At 55.9% G+C, this 19943-nt stretch overlaps 2 protein-coding genes across 2 annotated transcripts in view; both read left to right on the plus strand.

The window, feature by feature from the left end:
• SYT8 (synaptotagmin VIII) overlaps positions 1 to 1154 on the plus strand; it is a 4033-nt gene extending 2879 nt beyond the window's left edge. The window contains exons 6-8 of the mRNA XM_006893366.1: positions 330 to 438; positions 715 to 845; positions 921 to 1154. Of these exons, the coding sequence (XP_006893428.1) occupies positions 330 to 438; positions 715 to 845; positions 921 to 1154 (474 nt within the window). The remainder of the gene's footprint in view (positions 1 to 329; positions 439 to 714; positions 846 to 920) is intronic.
• A 4789-nt stretch (positions 1155 to 5943) lies between these two features.
• On the plus strand, positions 5944 to 8013 carry TNNI2 (troponin I type 2 (skeletal, fast)). The gene is made up of 7 exons (XM_006893209.1): positions 5944 to 5975; positions 6190 to 6196; positions 6643 to 6684; positions 7000 to 7128; positions 7206 to 7295; positions 7601 to 7777; positions 7918 to 8013. Exons 1-7 carry the CDS (start codon positions 5968 to 5970, stop codon positions 8011 to 8013), a joined length of 549 nt encoding a protein of 182 aa, XP_006893271.1. The 5' UTR covers positions 5944 to 5967.
• The last annotated feature ends 11930 nt before the right edge of the window (positions 8014 to 19943 follow it).

Here is a 19943-nt window from a genome sequence, read left to right on the forward strand (position 1 = left end):
GCCCAGGTGGGCATGGCTCAGGTGAGGACACAGCCCAGGTGAGGACACAGCCCAGGTGAGGGCATGGCTCAGGTGAGGGCACGGCCCAGGTGAGGACACGGCCCAGGTGAGGGCACGGCCCAGGTGAGGGCACGGCTCAGGTGGGCATGGTCCAGGTGAGGACACGGCCCAGGTGACACAGTCAGCAGAGCTCAGGCCTTTGGGTTAAAGGGAAATCTGAAGCCCACCGGGCGTAGGGGCAGCCCCAGTGTCCAGCTAGCTCTCTGCGGGGTCTTGTGCTGGCTGGCAGGCATGGCCCACTTGGGCTGACGGCCGTTCTTCTGTTCTAGACCGAGCAGACAATAGGAGAGCTGTGCTTCTCTGTGCGGTACGTGCCTGGCTCTGGCCGCCTGACTGTGGGGGTACTGGAGGCCCGAGGGCTGGACTCAGAGCAGGCCGGTGAGCACTGCTGCCTTCTCAGGCAGATAGAGGGCTAAGGATGGGGCAGAGAGTTAGGTGGACTGAGAGGTTGAGTGACAGAGGGTTAGGTGGGCAGAGAACTGGATGGACAGGCAGCTGAGTGGATAGACAACTGCAAAGACAGGGCTGGGTGAACAGGGAGCTGGTGGACATGGGAATTGGTGGACACAGGATTGGTTAGATAGGAGGCTGGGTGGATGGGGCTGAGTGCCCTGTGTCAGACTCGGACGTGGTCTGTTCCGTCCCTCCCCCCAGAGTCTTATGTCAAGGTCCAGCTCCTGCTGCACCAGAGGAAGTGGCAGAAGAGAAAGACCGCTGGGAGGAAGGGCACAGCCCCCTACTTCAATGAAGCCTTCACCTTCCATGTGCCTGTCAGCCACATGCAGGTAGGCCTCTGGGAGGAAGGGCTCGGGGCCGCACAGGGGCCAGACTGACCACTGCCTTTCTCTCTGGCTGCCCAGAGCGTGCACCTGGCGCTGGCAGTCTGGACCCGAGGCCCACAACTCCGGGCCGGCCCGGTGGGCAAGGTTCTGCTGGGTCCCCGGGCCTCTGGCCAGCCCCTGCAGCACTGGGCTGACATGCTGGCCCATCCCCGCCGGCCCATCACCCAGTGGCACCGCCTAAGGCCGGCCAGGGAAGTAAACCAGGACCTGGCCCTGTGGCCCCGCCTGCGGCTGCCCCTCCCACACTTCTGAGCTCTCTCCTGCCTCAGTTTCTGCTCTGTGACCACAAGGCCAGGCTACCCGAGAGGAATAAATGTTCTCTCCAATCACTGTGGGTCCTTCCTGCGCCTGAGGCAGGGCCCCTTCGACTGTCCCTCCCGAGGCGGGGCGCAGGCTCTGACAGTGCCAGGCGTGGGGTCCTGGGGTCCTTGAAGGGCTCCAGGCTGCAAAGGCAGAAGAGTTTGGAGAAGGGGCCCAGATGAGAGGGGGGAAAGACAGGAGAGTCCAGGGGCTTCAGAGGAGGCAGGGGAACCAGACCCTGGGTACACGTATAGGGACAATTGGGGGGGGTCTTTTGGGGATGGAATTGGAGGCAAGGGAACTCCCAACCCAAAGAGCTCCCCTTTTCCTGTCTGGCCCAAGATAGGACCCCACACTCGCCACAAAGCCTGCAGTGTCCCATGTGGGCAACAGGGGGCAGTAGACCCCTTTGGAAGCTTCAGGGCCTTGAGGGGACGAAGCCCTGCCCCAGCACTGCCTAATCCCACACATCTGGACGGCTTTAGTCCCAAAGCCTCCTACATCCTCTGTCTCCCCCACCCCTGCATGCCGAGAGCGGGGGGCCTCGCCCCCGCATCAGAGGATGCCAAGTCACAGTGGCCGGGCAGGGACGGGGTGCAGCCTGGGGCCGGGTGAGAAGGACACTCTGGGCCTGCCTGGGCAGCCAGGGGCGCCGCCCAAGTGTTGAGGAAAGGTTCCCAGGGTGCACCTCATGCCCAAGCGTGTTCCCAACGGCCCAGGTGAGCGGTCCCCGGCTAGGGCGCTTCGAGCAGGACTGAGGAGCCCCCCTGCCCTGGTCCAGGCGGCGGGGCCTCTGAGGCCTCAGTACGGCTCTAGGTTCCAGGGAACTGGGCTTGGGGAAGGGGAGGGCCATGGCCAGCTGGGCCTCATCAGTCCCCAGGTTGAAATGGCGTCCAGTTCATTACAGGCACAGGACAGGAGCTCCAGCAGGAGGGCCTGCCCTGTGCACCAGAGCCCAAAGCTGGAGCGGGCAGGGGCTGAGCCAGGGGGAGACCTGTGTGCCAGTCCGTCAGCCAGCACCCTGAGTGTTGAGGCCCTGGGCCTGCTCGTGAAGGACTCCCGGTCCGGGGTCACTCTCTGTCTCTGAGTCAGAAGCCAGCAGAAGTCACACATTTGGGTCAGCTGCACCGCTCCACTGTGCATCACCAGGGCCCACTGTCCGTGCCAGGTACCCAGAGAGCAGAGCAAACACCAGCTCTGCGTGCTTTTCCCTCGTGGACACAGCACTTTCACATTTTTCACCCTGTCTGAGACCCTCCTTGGCATGGCTGGCCTCTGTCTCCCCGAGTGCCCCTGCCCCTTCCTGCAGACCCGGTCTCCTGGTGCACTAAGCCACACCAAGGAGCGAGAAGGACGTCCCGAAGCACGGCAGAGCGCTCGTGGATCTAGGAGATGTGCAGAGCGAGCCAGGCACGCTCCACACAGCACACAGTGTGCACAGCACCAGCGGGGAAAGACTTTGTAGTTCACACACACACTCATGGGTGCTACCGGGGATGAGAAGGAGGGAGAGACATGTCAACAGCAGGAAACAGCAGGCGCGAATTCAGATGGGCAGGGTGCTCTGCTGTGGCGCACCCTCAAAGGCACGCAGTTCGAATCCACCAGCTGCTCTGCACTCGAAGGGTCTCCTCCTGTGCGATTAACCGCCTCTGAAAACCCGCCGGAGGGTCAGTTATGGGTCAGCTCTGACTTGACAGTACACAACAACAACAACAACATCCAGATGGGTGAAAAGGTGGTGCCCACAAACAGAGGGTCATCACTCTGTCACCAGAGAAAGGGGAAACGGAGGGAGTTTCACAAGCCGGGCAGACACCAGCACACGGACAGACAGACGGGTGGACAGATGGATAGGTGGAGGGGTGGCCCCTGACCTTCCACAGGCGTGGCAGGTGTTCTTTGTACATGCACATTAATTAGTGTTAATTGTTGCTGTCAGTACACGTGTGTGTAATATCACAGCCCAGGGGAGCAGAGCAAAGGCTGAAGCTGGAAGTCATTTCATGACTTGGATCCACAATCAACATTCCTGGGATCAGCTGTCAGGAAATCCGCAGACACATTGTACTGGAAAAATCTTTGTCGGGGACCTCGGCAGTGTGCTGAGGAGCAGGGATGTCAGTTTAAAGACCAAGGTGCATCTGCCACAAGCCGTGGTATTTTCCGTTTATCTCCATCTGCAAGTTGGACAGTGACTCAGGAAGAGCAAAGGAGAATCGGGGTCTGAACTGCGGTGCTGGTGAAGAGTCTTGAATGAAGCAGGGACGCCGTTCCTGAAGGAAGTGCAACCAGGTGCTCGTTGAGGGGGGAGATGAATCTTCTCGGTGTCAGGAGGGGCCTGGGAAAAGGCGTCAGACTGGGAAGGGCCCGCAGGAGAGCGGAGGTTCCTCCCCGAGGTGGATGGACGCCTGACTGACTGACTGACTGACTGACAGACTGCCGGCCATGGGGAGGACGGTTCAGGCCAGGCCGGGGCTCTGGCCTGTTGTTCACAGGCCGCTGGTTGTAGCCAGCGTGAGGCCCAGCCACCAGCACTCATGCACTGGAGATGTCCGAGGTCCGCACTCGCAAGCAGACACCCTGAGGAGGGAGGTGCTGGGACCCTGGAACCAGAGTCCTGGGGGTGTGACATCGTCACAAAGCAAGGCTCTACATCCTGCTTTGGTGACAAGCCACAGGTCTCAGAAGCTTGCCACAGCCTTCCAAGGCACAGGTCTCGGTTCAGAGACCTGCAGGAAATAAAGAGGCTCTCAAACGAGGCACCCCAAAGTCTGGGGAGCACAGAAGCCCCAAGTCCAGGGCTCTGAGAAGAGGGTCCACATGGTGCCCAGATCTGCTGCCCATGCACTCAGAAGGGAGCACAGTGGGGTGTTTGGCTCAAGCCGGGGCCAAGGGTGGAACAGCCCTTAAAGCACCAGCCCTTCTCGTCCTGTGGAGGCTGGTGGAGCCCAGCTTCAGCCCTCTGTAGTCCTTGTACCCAGGACAGGGCTCACTCCCGTGACTCAGCTTTCAACCAGAAAACAGCTCCAGGCGAGCAGTAGCCCCAGGCAGGCTCCCTTCTCAGAACAACCGGCTGTGCCAGGGCAGCATTTCCTCAAGGACACGGCCTGGCGGGCAGGAGCCGGAGGTGCAGAGGCCTGAGTGAAATGAGTCCCCGCAAAGCAGCAGCGGGAGGGGAGCTCCGGAGGCCTGGAGGGCTGTGCTGCTGGCCCAAAGGCCAGGCCCCTCGGGCGTTCCAGCAGCTCGTCAGAAGAGGGACAGGCAGTCTCCTCCTGGGGGGTTTGCAGCCTCAGAACCCATCAAGGGTCAGCTCCGGGTCTGTCCCGACAGAACAGGCAGAGAGGAGAGCGAGTGAACGAGCCGCTGATGTTCTAGAACAAAATGTGGACGAAGGGGGGACACAGCCAGCCTGCTCAGCAAACCTTAACTCACAATTTAAAGAAAATCCGTGTGCAGGGACACCATTTTTCTGACATCTACTCCCTGCAGGGTGGACAGAACAAGACCCCACTGACTGGCATTTGTTTTTCATGTGGAGGGAGCCGCGTCTCAGTCTGCTGCAGGGACAACTGGCCACTGTCACTCCCCCAGACCCGCAGCACCTTCTCCAGAACCAAAGCCGGCTTTCAAGTGACAGTCCTGGGGCTGGTGGGGGACAGAGTCCCCAGGACACAAGGCACACACGGATGGAGGTGGACTTGCGCTAGTGGGCACACCCTAGGGAACACTTTTGCGTGGACTGTGGTGGAAACGTGTGGAACCCTCACAAGAAGTGGGTGACTCAACACAAGTCCACCCGGCTACACTGGACACTCCGTCCCTGCCGGCTCCACACATGCCAGCAAGGACGCTGAGTGTCCCTGTCCCCAGGCTCCTTGCAAGAATAGGTACAGCTTCTCCAACTCATCACCGAGCCCTAAATAGCTCGTCCTGACCACAGCCCTCCCCATAAGACTTCTTGGATGGGGCGGCAGCACGCGGTGACTGGGCTGAGCCAGGCAGCCTGGGCAGGTGGGGAGTCTCCAGCTGGCCTCCTGGGCCCCCATTGGTCTGAGAGCACTCCATGCCCTTACTGAGCTGGGGCCCAGCCTGGGGGAGGCCATTTATACCCCTCCCCCGGCCCACTCCCCAGCCTGACACGCTGACCACTCCACATCGCAGCACAGACGTGAGGTGAGGCCTGAGGAGCCCAGGTTGGGCGAGGGCAGGCTTGAGAGCAGCCTGAGGGAGTACTCCCCGGGGCAGGGCCAGGCTGGGCTGGGGGCCACCCATAGCAGCAGTATATGGGGGTGGGGGTCTTCGGGACTGAGCACAAGAAGAAAGAGCCGGGCGCAAGGGAAGCCAGCTGGGATGGGGAGGGCTCTCGGGCAGCCCTGATGTCCAGGGCTCCCTCCTGGGGACCCCAGAGGGAGGTTTTATGGGTCAAGGGACCCCCAGAGCTATGTCCTCAAGCCAGATCAAGGAGCCCTGTGTCTACTTCGGCCCAGAGCCAAAAAAACTCAGTTAAAAATAGCCCTGTGGCCACTCGACACCTGTGCTGGCCTGTCCACACAGCCCCCTCCCTCAGGGACAGCTGCAGCTCCTCCAGGCCTCACCATGGGTGCCCTGAACACTCCATCCTCCCCCCACCCAGAATTCCAAGACACCACTCCCTCCTGGGGGGGTGAGGATGAGTGCTGGGACCACAGTGCTGAGTCCTGCAGGGGGACATGACATGACGCCCACCTCTTTCCTTCACAGGCTGTGAACTCAGAATATCAGGATGGGGGAGTAAGTGCTGTCCCCACCTGCCTACTGTTCCCTCCCTTCCCACCTGCAGGGCATCACCTCTACCCTGTGCCCCAGCTCTGCTGCCCACGGCAATGTCCTAACCTCCCTCCCCACCTGTAGGGCATCACCCCTGCCCCCACACCCCAGCTCTGCTGCCCACGGCCATGTCCTAACCTCTTTTCTCTCTCTCCCTCCTCCCCAACCCCTGGCACAGTGATGAGGTGCGTATCTGCTGGAGGGTGTGCGTGGCACATGAGGAGGGCGGACCCATTAGGGAGAAGGCAGAAATCAGAGGCTCAAGACCCAGATGAAGGCAGACAGCCATCTTTCTGTATAAAGGCGCCCCACCCCAGGGCTCCCAAGACACTGAGGAAACAGGAAGTAGTGCACACTGCCTGATGGACAGAGGAAGTGGGGCTGTAGCCTGGTCCCGGGGTGGGGGTCGCTTCCCTTTTCTGTCTGTGCCCCCACCCCCATCAGGCCTTTAGGAATGGGGCCAGCCGTGGCACAATGCTGTCTCCACACAGCAGAGTCCCTGAGCTCAGCTTTGGGGGACCCCTCTCTACTGGTCCCTGCATGAATGCCCTGGTATGGAGAGGGCACGGGGGTGCAGGGTGCTGGGCTCCTCTCTGCCTGCCTCATCTCTTCCCCGTCTCCTACTCTGCAGAAACGCAACAGGGCCATCACGGCCCGGAGGCAGCACCTGAAGGTACCGTAGCCTGAGGGTCTGTGAGGCCTGTGGATGGGAGGGTCTCTGCACAGGGTCTGTGGAAGGAGGGGATCTTCAGGGGACTGGCCCGGCCTGTGGGCTAGGAGGGCTTCTGAATGAGACAGGCTTCTGCAGGGACAGGGGGGTCTTCAGGGGACTGGCCCGGCTGTGAGGTGGCAGCCAGGTCCATGGGGTGGTCATGGGGCCTGGGGGAAACAGCAAAGCCTGTGGGGGTGGTGGGATCCACAGAGGTCCCAGGGCCCATGGGACACTGGCCCGAGTCCTGCTGCAGCCCCTCACCACCTCTGCCCGCAGAGTGTCATGCTTCAGATCGCAGCCACCGAGCTGGAGAAGGAGGAGAGTCGCCGGGAGACAGAGAAGCAGACATACCTGGAGGAGCACTGTCCCCCTCTGCATATCCCTGGCTCCATGGCCGAAGTGCAGGTACCAGGCAGGGCCTCCCGGGGTCTGGGGCAGAGCCTGCTCGGCGGGGAACCTGACACGGTGCCTCCTGCCCCCAGGAGCTCTGCAAGCAGCTGCACGCCAAGGTGGATGCTGCCGAGGAGGAGAAGTACGACATGGAGGTGAAGGTGCAGAAGAGCACTAAGGAGGTGAGAGCCTGCAGGTCGGGGGGTCACAGTGGGCAGGGACGGGGGGAGGGCGGGGCAAGCAGGGGCAGGTAGTGGGCAGGTGGGGGTGAGTGAGGGCAGGTAAGGGAATCAGGCAGGGGCTTGTGGGGGACAAGCAGAAGAGGCAGGTGGGGGTGGGCGATGTGGCGGGGTGAGAACCATAGGAAGGATGACAGAGGTGAGGCCAGGGGAGGTGGCGAGGCCGGGTGGTGGGAAGGCAGGGTGCCAGCCCCTTGGGGCTGGAGTGGCCGAGCTCAGCCCAGGGCTCACCAGTGTTTCCCCACCAGCTGGAGGACATGAACCAGAAGCTATTCGACCTGAGAGGCAAGTTCAAGAGGCCCCCGCTGCGCCGTGTGCGGATGTCAGCCGATGCCATGCTCAAGGCCCTGCTGGGCTCCAAGCACAAAGTGTGCATGGACCTGAGGGCCAACCTGAAGCAGGTCAAGAAGGAGGACACAGAGAAGGTGCGCCCTGCTCAGGCTGCGTCCTGGGCACCAGCCACACGGCACCCGCCCTGTGGAGGGTGCCTGCCCTGGGGGAGGGCACAGAATGAGCACTGGGAGCCCCATCCCTGTGCTGGGCCTGAGCGTGTCCCCCACCCCAGGAGCGGGACCTGCGCGACGTGGGTGACTGGAGGAAGAACATTGAGGAGAAGTCTGGCATGGAGGGCCGCAAGAAGATGTTCGAGTCTGAGTCCTAGACACCTACATGGCAGGGCCACGTGGAGCTGGGCCAGAGCACCTCGCCGATCAATAAAGTCTGCACATCCCCAAGACTGGCCTGGTGTGGTGCTGCCCGAGTCACTGCCCCCAGCTTCTGCTCACCTCCGGGGTAGAATGAATCAGAGGGTCACCAATGGGGAGCTCACCTGGTGCCTGGCCACCTCTCACAACCCACAGGACCTGGTGTGGGTGAGTCTGTACAGGGCTCCCTGGAGATGCCCTGTCAGACCCATGCCTCGAGGAGATGGGCACCATGCCCCACAGTGCGCTGCAGACAGACAGACCTGCCTTAGGATTCTCCCTCTCGAGGGTCATGGCATCCACCTGGGCAGGGAGACCTGTGCTGGGGCCAAAATGGGCTGGACAGCACATGGGGGCGACATGCCTGGGCAGGTGCATATCCAGGCGGGTGCATCTAAGGTGGGGCACACGGGAGCAGGGCCACAATTGGGCAGTGAGACAGCTGAGGTAGGGCACATCTGGGACAGAGTCCATTTGGGCTGGAGTTCACATTCAGGGCCTGGGGATCAGTGACAGAGCCGTCTGGTCTGCACCCACATTTTGTTAGGGGATCGCGACTGGTTTGTGCGCAGCATCAACACCCTTGTCCTGTTTTGCATGTTGGGGCCTCCCAGGTCCATAGCTCAGATGCTGGGGAAAAGCCAGTCCCCAGGAGGCTTCACAAGGGTGATGCTGCCAATGTGGCCACCCTGACCTTGCTCTCTGGGGGCCAGCAATTATCTGCTGGACACAGGTATGGCTCAGCCTTGAGCCTGTCATGAGGGACAGGCATCAGAGGTCCCCAGAGCTCAGTGGCCCTCCAGCAGGGACTCAGCCTCAGTTCTCCCAACAGGACCTCTGGTGGAGGATTCTATTGCTTTCCCTCGACAGTATGAACCTCTCACACCCAGGCCTGCTGCCTGGCGTATCTCCCAGCCACCCTTCAACTTGAGAATACTACTTTGCAAAGGCAAAAACACCCCAGATACAAAGTTCCAGTGAGTAGGACAGGGACGGCGTGGAGTAGCAATGGTTAAGAGATGTAGGCCTGGGGAACGTGCTCATTCTTGAGTTGGATCATGGATTTAAGACATTTGCAATGTTGAGCAAATAAATGAACAAATTTGAACAAATAAATGAAGTCTAAGTGGGCCATGCAAATAAAGAAATAAAACATTCAAATCACTGCCACACTGCAGTTGACAAATAAGTGAATTCATCTGGTCACTCAAAGCAGACTATGCAAAATCTAGAAATGGCACAGAGCAGAATAAAGCCACCAGAAGAAGCCAACCTGAAAAGGCTGGACACTGCAGGATCCCCACTGCAGAGCACCCTGGAAAAGGCGAGACCACAGAGACAGAGGACAGACCAATAGTGACCAGGGACTAGTGGGGAGGGGGAGGGCAGAGATGCTTAAGGGATTCTTCAGGACAGTGATCCTCTTCTGCATGATACTGTGACGATGGGCACATGGAAGGACATATCTATCAAAAGGTGTAGGACTGTGCAGCACAGAGTGAGCTCTCTGTGAACTGAAATTAATGGTAATGGATCAAGTTTAGCTCATCCATTATAAAAATGTAACTGATCTGAGCCAGTCATAATAATGTATAATGAGTTTCATCCCCATTCATTGTTATAATGTATCAAGATCAGGTCATCTCTTGTAACAATGTAAAAAGATTGACCTTTGCTGTTCCTTGCAATATGTTGTTCATCTGTTGTAGCAGTGTACCTAGATGGGTCCATACATTGCAATGGGTATAGACATTGGCCCAACCATTGTAACCAAGTGTCAAGAGTGATCCAGCCCTTGCAACAATGTATCCCACCCGTGCAAGACACTACTCACAGGAAAAGGTGAGTATAGAGGGCAAAGAAGAGATATGAGAACTTTGCTTTCTGCAGAAATATTATTTTTTTAAGTTATGCAAGGAAATTTTTTTTGGGTCTTTTTTTTTAATTTGAGCTTGGGTTTTTTCCATTTTTTTAATTATTAATTTTAATGAAAGTTTACAGAGATTTTGGATTTCCATTCATTCATTGTTGCACCTTTCTCCCTGACCACCCCTCACCCCAAATGTGGTCTTCTCTTTGACAAGTAAAAGAAATATTCTTTCATTGTTATACAATCCCTCCCCCCAGTCGACTCCACTACGCAGCCTTCGTTCTGGACCCCTGTCATGACAATAATGCCTAATCATATATCCCTTTTAAACAGTTCTCTCCCTCATCTGTTTCAATGCAGTATACATAATTTATCCCATCTTTCTCAGTCTCCCTTCAATCCCAATGCCATTCCCATCTTACAACAGTGGTATATGCAGTATTTGTCCTTCTGTGACTGAGATATTTCACTCAGCATAATGCCCTCCAGGCTCACCCATTTTGAATAATATTACATGAGTTCCTTGTTTTTCACTGCGGTATAGTATTCCATTGTGTGACTATACCACAGCTTCTCTATCCATTCATTTGTTGATGGGCATTTAAGTTGTTTCCAATTCCTTGCTACTGTGAACAAAGCCGCAATAAACGTGGGTGTGCATATATGTGCTTGGATGTCAGTTATGGTCTCTTTGGGATATATTCCCAGTAGTGAAATTGCTGGGTCAAATAGTAATCTCTATTTGCAACTTTTTGAGAAAGTGTCACACTACCTTCCACAGTGGCTGCACCATTTTACACTCCCACCAACAGTGAATAAGGGTTCCAGTTTCTCCACAACCTCGCCAGCATTTGTTGTTTGCTGGTCTGTTAAATTTTGCTATTCTGACTGAGGTGAGATGATATCTCGTAGTAGTTTTGCTGCACTATTTTTCTAAAGAGTTTTCTAAAGTTCTCTAAAGAATAGACTTGCACTCCTGTCTAGTGGGTCCTGGCCCCTGGGGAAGCACCTTCGTTTTCCGGGGCTGCCCGTCTTCACAGAGGAGACTGTCCGTCTTTCTCCTGAGGAGCAGCTGCTGGGCTTGAACCAACAACTTTTGGTGAACAGTTCGACATGTGATGCACTACATTACTAAAAAAGAAAATCTATCCTTAAAATCATTTTAAATAAAATGTAATGAAGGAAGTAAGGATCAGAATCGCCAACACTTTGGGATCTGTGGATGAGTGATAGATACATCAGAGAGGATTATGGGGGAAACAAAATGAACACTGACATGCCCACTGCCCATGAGGCAGGCCTGGAGGACCCCTGCCCGCCTCCTCCGGGCCTGGGGCCCTGCAGCCCACACAGCTCCAGGAGGCTGGACAGGGTTCTGTCCATGAAGCTTGTTGTTGAGCTGCTGGCGGACGATGAGGTCTCAGGAAAACCTCCCATCCTTGGCAGATGCACGTTCTAGAACATGCTTCAGGTGGAGACTGGCTGGAAGGAAGCTGGGAGGAGGGGAGGGGAGGCGATACAAGCTCAACACGAGCAACGCTCAGGGGCAGAAACCACAAGATTTGGGGAGCTGGGGAGAGTGCTGGTGGGGGGCGTTCAGTAGAGGAGAGACCTGGCAGGAGGGCAGGTGCAGAGGTGGTGAGATTGGTTTCCTGGGGTTGGACTGGTGGTGCCACAGGCACGCTGAAGGAAGTTTATGTGGAATGAAAGGTTGCAGAGGCCACAAGGAGATCTGGATGTCCTAGGCGAGAGGGCCCAGGGTGTCACAGCCTTCAGGGGACAGGGAGCAGCAGGAAATAGCACAGAGGTCAGCCATGTCCAATCCCCAGAAGCAGCTTGGAGCATGAGACCCCCAAGAGTCGTGTGGGGACACAGATGGCAGCAGGGTGTGAGGCAGTGGCCAGCGTGCTGTGTGTGGTGCTGGGGTCAGGGCGAGGCTGCCGCCAGGAGAAGTGGCCAGCGACCCTGCCTGGGGCTGTGTCCGTGTGGTTGGTGGGGTGTGAGCTGAGGGACAGGAAGCGGGGTGGGTAACAAGCTTCAAAGGCTGAGCTGCTGCATAGAAAGGAGGTGCTGACGGTGGACAGACAGCCCCTGCGTGGCCCCCACGTGTGCTCACGTTCCAGCTGCATGTGCGTCCACGTCCCCCTGAAGGGCTTGGAGTCACACTCTGGGAGCAATGAGCCCCAGGGCCCAGGCCGTGGCTGAGGACCACCCCCCTCTACAAAGAACAAGGCTCCTTGGAGCTGCAGCGCGCACAAGGCCAGTGCACCGTGGGCAAGCTGAGGGGGTCCCCTGCGGGGAGAGCAGGGCTTCCTCCCAACAGGAACTGCCAGCAGACCAAGGCCAAGGGCACAGCCGGTAGATGAGAGGCAGGCCATGCGTCAGTGCCGACTCACTGGCAGGCGTCACGGCCTTGCTTGTGTAAGAGAACATCACTATTTTAGGAAACGCCAAGAAGCCTTGAGAAGTGAAGGCCTTGGCCATGGATCCGATTTCATAGGAGAGCGGGGAGATCTGAAGGAGAGAGATAAACATAGAGAAACAGAGACAGAGAATCCAAACCAGAGAGAGAAGGAATCCACCCTGCAGGGTTAACCGGGTGAAAGGGAGTAAAGTGAGTCATTAGAGAAGGCAGGTGCACAGACAGGCGACACACAGTAAGGTGCTGCTTAGACGTTACAGTTCGTTATTTGCATTGTTGTGGTTGTTCGTTGTTGAGTCAGAACCGACCCACAGCTGACCCTCCAGTGAGTATTTGGAGAAGTAAGTCCCATGGGAGGAGACTGCCTACCCTCCTCCTGTGAAGCAGCTGATGGATTCAAACCATGGGCTTTGGGGATTGCAGCACAGCGTCTTATCACTAGGCCTTCGAAGTTCCCTGTTAATTGTGTTAATCTATGGTAATTAAGGGTATAAAACAAAATGTCTGTGTATATTGTGCGAGAAAGAAATACGATTTGTAACACTTCACTCAAATACAAAACATTTTTTTCTTACAAAGACTGAGGTAGGTAGGTACACAAATAGCCAATCAAGATAAAGAGAAGAGCCACAGAGAAGAGTCGGAGAGACAGGTGGGAGCCTGTTAACACACACATGCAATCATCCAAACCTCTACACAAACAGAGAGAGAGAGTGATGAGAAATGAGAGACAGACAGACAGTCTTATTAGTGGGCATGTTGATAGATACATTCCTAAGTACACAGAAACACAGAGAGAGGATAGACCAACAAGTAGATGGCAAATAAATGGAGAGAAACAGAGGCAGGGGGAGAAGGAAGAGGGGAGAGGGCAGAGGGAAAGGGAAGAGGGGAAAGAGCAGAGGACAGAGGACAGAGGGGAATGTCCTCAGCACAGTTCTCTATAAGCTTGACATCATTTTCCTCAAAGTTGAACTTTTTAAGCTGAAACTAAAGAAATGTCAGCCACCAATGAGCAAACAGATGGTCGAGGAAATCAAAGCCCATCTGAGACAGAGGGGTCTGCAGAGAGCTCAGCTGGGGCACAGGGAGCAGGGTGGGCAGGGAGAGATGCTGAGGGAGGGCTCTGGCGGTCAGCTGGGTGCAGGCAGCTGGGGGGTGGGGGGTGCATGAGGACACTGTGCCCCTCCCCTGGAAATCAAGGGCTGTGAGCCTGGGGTGAGCAAAGAAGCCCCCAGACAGACAGTGGGTGAGGCAGGAGCAGCCAGAGAAGTGATCAGCAGTCTATCCTCTTGGGGCCACGTGGACGCTGGTGGGCACTGTGACCTGAGGCCTCTCAGAGCTCCCCTGTGGGCATGGAATGTGAGCGGGGTCACTCCCACTCCAGCAAGAGCAGCCGAGAGGAAGTGCCACATGGAGCAGAGAAGGTACAGCGGCCTCCATGGCTGTGCACTGCAAGGTCCCCTCCAACAGAACCAGCACATGGGGCGCCGGCCCTCCCACCAACAGCACAGCCTCACACTGTCCCACAGATGGCGCTGGCCGGGGCCCATGGACGTGCTGCCTGGAGCTTTACTGCAAGCCCTGGAAGGGACGTGTCTCCTCAGAGACTGCCCTCTGTCACACACGTGACACACACAGTCACACACACTCACAATACCTGTGCCCTGTTGGCCTCCTCACACATGACCCTGTCCCTGTCACTGCCTGCAAATCTGCACACTGCCCTCTCGTCCTTGTTACACACAACCCTGTCCCTTTTACCCCTCCATCTCTGCACACGGCCCTCTCTAAGGCCGTGTCCGCACTGACCCCCAGACTTCTGCACACCTCCCTTTCAGCCTCTTTGTACAAATCCTTGTCACTATGTCCCCTGCCTCCCTGACCTCTGCACATGTATCTACCCCCAGTGTCCTTGGCTCAACCCTGAACCATCTCCTCCCCCTGCTCCCCCCAGGCCAGCCTCTGTGCCTGTCTTCTGAACAGCCTACCTGTGATGGCCTCTGTGGCAAGTGCCCTGGAACAACATGGACTCTTGCAGAGGGACTGTGTAACCCTCTACCTGCCATGAGGGCCCCTGGGAGTGATGCTCATCGGGAATGCAGGCAGAAAAAGGAGAGCAGCCCTTCTGGAGAGCTGTGCACCTGCCCGGTGGCCTCCTCAGAGCTCAGCACAGGGCCTGCAGCTGCCTGGTGCCCACCTGGGTTCCCCATGACCCCTTCAGCCCACTGCACCCACATTCCAGGATCTCTACTGCTTTGTTCTTGTGCTCATGGTCAGTGCCACCCAGACCTTCGTCTGTGTCCTGAGTGACCCTTGTCTGTGTCCTGCAGGACCTCTTTCTCCCTTGCCCTATGTCTGGTAGTCACTGTGGCAGGATCTACTGCAGCTGCAAACAGTACAGGTTAGAGCCGAACTCTCAATGGAGTGCATGCAGACCTGTCCTTGGAGCCTCCAATGCCATTCTTCATCTTCAAAGGATGGATTAATTAGTGGATGGATGATGGATGATGGAAGAGTGGGTGGGTATGTGGGTATGTGTGTGGATGTATGGATGGATGGATGATGGATGGATGGATGATGGATGGATGGATGGATGTATGGATGTATGGATGTATGGATGGATGGATGGATGTATGGATGGATGATGGATGGATGGATGGATGATGGATGGATGGATGGATGATGGATGGATGGGGATAGTGAAGTGAACGGGTGCAGATAGGTGGATAGATGGATGGATGTATGGATGGATGTATGGATGGATGGATGATGGATGGATGATGGATGTATGGATGGATGGATGGATGGATGGATGGATGGATGGATGGATGGATGGGGATAGTGAAGTGAATGGGTGCAGATAGGTGGATAGATGGATGGATGGATGGATGGATGGATGGAGCTGGCACGTTGTGAGGAAGGCTGGTTGCAAGGCCTACAGTCTTGGGACTTTGGCTAGAATACTAAGACAAGGGCCATTTGGTGTTTACTGACCAATCGGAAAGGAGGAAGGCACGTAACCAGGAGGAACCTGGCTTCATAGAACACCTGGGCTTCAAGTGAGCTGGGACACACACTCTGCCTGTTCCTGCACTAGCAGCTGATCTCCTGGCCGAAAGGGCCAGCAAGTCCTTTTCCCTCCTGTCCCACCACCATTGTCCCTCCAAACCCCCTTGAAATTTCTTTCTGTCAACATCCTCCAGGATGTGGGTCTGAGGGTTCAAAGCCACTAACCTTCACCCCACCTGGTCTTCCTGGGGCTCCACGTGGGGGATGCCCAAACCTTCAACACAGCTCCCTCATGCCTACAGATGTAACGATGCCCATCTCACAGACACACTGACATGCTGGTCATCTGGCCATGTCCTCAGCACTAGGTCATGGCTGGGCTGGAACTCAGGAGCCCACTCCATCTGTGAAATGTGGCCACAGCCTTGGCCAAGGTCACGGTGACAACATCACCAAGGGAGACACATGACTAGCATCTTGGGGTTGACCTGTTCCTGAGTCCTGACCACTTCCTCATTCTTGTTTTCTCCACGTATATGGTCAGCTTAGAATCCAGGAAAACAACAAGAACAAACCCAACGTTTGCATGTACACTTCAATGAGATCGGGTCCACCCCTCACACTTCCCCAGTCCACCTCCACCATGACCATGAGCTTCCTGACCCCTGAGCACCACTTCCCTTCTCCCTCCAGGTGACCCCTTTGGCCGCAGCAACCCCTGGCTTCCGTGCCATCGTGTTTCACAGGAGGAGGCACAGTGTTTGTCCCCTGCTTTGGGCCTGTTTCTCTCAGTCTGTAAGCGGGCTGTCCACGCCTGGCACACACCAGGACTCCTTGCTGCTGAGGACTAGTCCAGGGTGTGACCCTTTCTTCGTGGCGGCGTATCCTCTCCTCTGTCCACGGGTATCTTGGTTATTTCCACCTTTGACTAGCGTGCCAGAGAGCACTAACAGGCTTCTGTGTCCTGCTTCTGCTTCCCCGGGCGTCTGCTGGGATGGGGACCCTGGGGCTTTGTGGTGGTTTGATGGGGTTGCTATGACTCAGAGTTAACACCTCAGCACGACAGTGATCAGGACAGGTCAGGGCCAGTGTGCTTCGTTCTGTAGGAGGCCGAATCTGCCCAATCGCACTAACAGCAGCCACGACAATGCAGTGGTAGCCACCCAAATGTTGGTGGCCACCATTTTCCACAGTGGTCACACTATTTTCCTTCCCTCTGGCTGTGGGCCCAGCTTCTCTGCAGGCCTGCTGGTGTGTTCTGTTGGCCACTTTCTGGTCATCGCCATTCTCATGGGGATGAGTGGTGTCTCGCTCAGGTTTGGTGGCCGATGGATTGAGCATCAATTCATGTGCTGGGTGACTCTTCCTCAGCCTTCATCACTCCCGTGTCACTCACATATTCAGCCCTAACACCCACTCTCTGTCTTGGAAACCACCAAGGGGACCCCCATCTCGTCTTGTGACCCTGGTGTCCTCCAGGCCACTCAAAGCCAAACACCAAAAAGAGGCCCATTATTCCTCACCTTCTTGCCCTGACTCCCTCTTCTCTACTCAGGAGTGCAGACATCAATCACACTGCTACCGGCCCCTAGTCCATCACCTACTGGATAATGCCACCCACTCTTCCCCACATCCCCTCCCTGGTGCCCTCTCCACCCGTCATTCTGGGCTTGGACCACCACCCTACTCCAGATCCCCAGGGGTTCTGTATATGCTGTGAATGCACCTGACCCTGACCCCTCCAGGTCTGCGGAGCACAGCCCAGGAACTTCCCAGCACCCCTCAGTCCCTGCAGGTCCCCAGCTACCCCACCACACAAGCCTCCTCTCGCTCAGTTGCCCCTCCGGAACCAGACAGAACTACTCTCACCTTCACCCAAATCTCTTCCCTCAAAGAGCCCCAGCCTTCGGCCTCACTCAGAGCTGGGTGTGTCCCGCTGCCGTTCGCCTCTGCCGGAGCCAGTGTGCAGCCCACTCTGCTCTGGCATCTGATGCACCTTTGCTTACCTGTCCTCACGTGGTGATCCTGCAGATGTGGCGTCAGGCAGTGACATGTCACTCTCTAACCTCCGCTCGAGTCCGAGGCTACAGAGCCGTCAGCACAGGATGTCGGCACCTCTCAGGCTGACTGGGAGAGGTCCTTTGTCTGCTGAGAGGATGCCCAACAGCACAGCAGTAAGAGCTGAGCCGAGTTCTCAGCCGAAGGGCCAGTGACTGAAGCCACCGACCACTCCACAGGGGACCTCAGGGACAGGCCCTGTCACACCGGAGCTGAGGGTGCGGAAGCTGCTTTCCCAAGTGCCTGGTGACAGCACCATTTCAGGTGTTTGTTGGCCATTGTTCATCTTCTCTGCAGAAGAGCTTTCAAACACTTGGCCACTTTATGATCAAGTTATCGGTGTTTGTTATTGAGTTAGAGGAGTTCCATTATGCTGAGTGAAATATCTCAGCCACAAAAAGATAAACACTACATAACAGTGCTGTTATGAAATAGGACAGACGTGGAGGGTGGTTGGGGAGGGAACGGGGAAAGCACGGATAGACAACTGACAGTGTGTTAGAACAGATGAGAGGAAGGCCTGTAAGGAATATAGGACCATGTGTTATAAGCCTGAGAACAATCTGGAACAGGGGGTGCATTGTGTGGTGTCTGGGAAAAGGGGAAGGAAGGGGAGCAGAAAGCGAGTAACAGTGAAAAAGAAAATATTACAATGAAGAAAAAAATGATTCCTCAGATAACTCTGGATATTAAACTATCTGCTGATTGGTTTCCATTCACATCTCTCAGGCGTCTCTTTACTTCTGCAGAGCCCTTTGATGCACTGGGGGTTCTGTTTGCTTATTTGTTTCATTTTGAGGAAATGTAATTATTTTAGATTTTCTTTTGTGGCCAGTGTTCTTAGTGTCAGGTATCCACTAGCGTATCTCCAGAGACAATGTATCTCCAGAGACAATGTTCTTAACACCAACTCCTAAACTTTCCCCAGAATTTTCCCTCTCGAGTTTAGGCTGTTGATGTGATTTCTGCTCATTTTTTGTGCATGATGTGACTCAGTCTCTTGAATTTGCTCCTGATTTTGAAACTCAGGGGCCCTGTTTCTGTTCCATGCTGGGCCCACAAATGAGGCTCTTGCGGTGTTCTCAGGGAATGAAAGAGGGGAGCCCACACATTGGGGGACTCTTGGCCTCCGGTGGATTCTGACTTTCTGGAAAGACCCTTGAATTTCTCTGCTATGACGTGGGTGGGGCGGGCCGCCTCATGGGCCTCTGAGCCACAAGAGTACATCAGGGTGAGGATCTCCTGGCTCTGAAAGAGATTTGATTGGTTTCTGTAAGGCCACATTGAAGAACTGACCTTTAGACAGAGAATCTTATCAAAGAAGTTCCACATTTGCCCAAGAGATACTTTTATCATCATTTCGGTGAAACTTTGCAGACCTAACTGGCTTTTTCCATGCCGACAATTTGTGCACACTTTGCTCCGTGGCACTGAGTGCTGTCCCCATGACGTGGCAGCCCTCCCTGCTGCCCGCCATCAGCTCTCTGTGCTCACCTCCCTGCCTCTTGCCCTTTGGGGCTCATGGCATGTGCTCTCACTCCTCTCTGGCACCACCATTTATGGGGGACCCTATAATTTGGTTGAAAGCTGAGGTGCAGGAATGGTCTCAGCCCTGGGCTTGGAGGGAATCTGAGGCCCACTGTCTCCAGGGGTCCATTGGTGTCCACCAGACTCATGAGTCTTGGAATTTGAAGGTGGTGTTATTCCACATTGTCCTCGCCCTCCATCCAGAACCTTCCACCATGACTGTTTTCAGTGTCATCCCTGGAGGCAGGTGGGCACCAACTAGCTCCTCCTGGTGCAGACTGAGGAGCTGCTCGTGGGGTCCCTTCACCCTCTGCACTCATTGATTCCCCCCCCCCCGTTTTTGCACCATGTGGGGAGAGACCAGATGTCTGCTGGCAAGCTTTGAGCACCTTCCCCTCTCCTCACCAAAGTAGGTTGTAGGGCTTTGTCTTTGTGGATTAAGTTATCCCAACTGACCTTGATGTGCCCCAAATCTCTGGTCCTGAGCCCCAAACCACAAATATCCCCTCAAGTCTTATCAAAACCAAGGAATGGAGCCAGAACAGCAAGGGAGGACTGCCCCAACCGGAATCTCTTTCTAGAATTATCTCACTGAGATCAAGGTGACAGTGGCAACTCAAAAGACTAGATAAAGCCCTGGACAGATGAGTGAGTGCCTCACCCTAGGCAGGGGCGGGAAAGGTAACTTGAGAGGAGAATGAGGAGGGCAGGGCAAGCCCCAGGTGTAATCAGTGTCTCTGAGCTGTACCTGGAGGAGCGGTTGAAATAATGGGATATGCATAATTTCAACAACAGGAAGGAGAAAAAATTAAATTCTTCAATAAGAGGCCTACATTTCGTATAGATGCCTCAGGAAACCTCGACCCAACCTGGGGGCAGCAGACGTGAGGTGGGGCTGCAGGCTGGGTCCAGGGGGCGTGGGGGTCCCGCCCCTCAGTGAGGTGTCTACCTCACAGGGGTGCAAGGGGCCTCCCGGCCCAGCCTCACCACCCTAAGGC

Source organism: Elephantulus edwardii, unplaced genomic scaffold (assembly GCF_000299155.1).
Source record: "Elephantulus edwardii isolate Elephantulus edwardi_28Jun2011 unplaced genomic scaffold, EleEdw1.0 scaffold00126, whole genome shotgun sequence".
Classification (NCBI taxonomy): Eukaryota; Metazoa; Chordata; class Mammalia; order Macroscelidea; family Macroscelididae; genus Elephantulus; species Elephantulus edwardii.

Excerpts from the sequence above, each read along its gene's own strand:
- TNNI2 (XM_006893209.1), top strand. Across the intron at positions 7,129-7,205 it reads GCTCCATGGCCGAAGTGCAG|GAGCTCTGCAAGCAGCTGCA; the intron begins GTACCAGGCAGG and ends TCCTGCCCCCAG. Across the intron at positions 7,778-7,917 it reads AGAAGGAGGACACAGAGAAG|GAGCGGGACCTGCGCGACGT; the intron begins GTGCGCCCTGCT and ends CCCCCACCCCAG.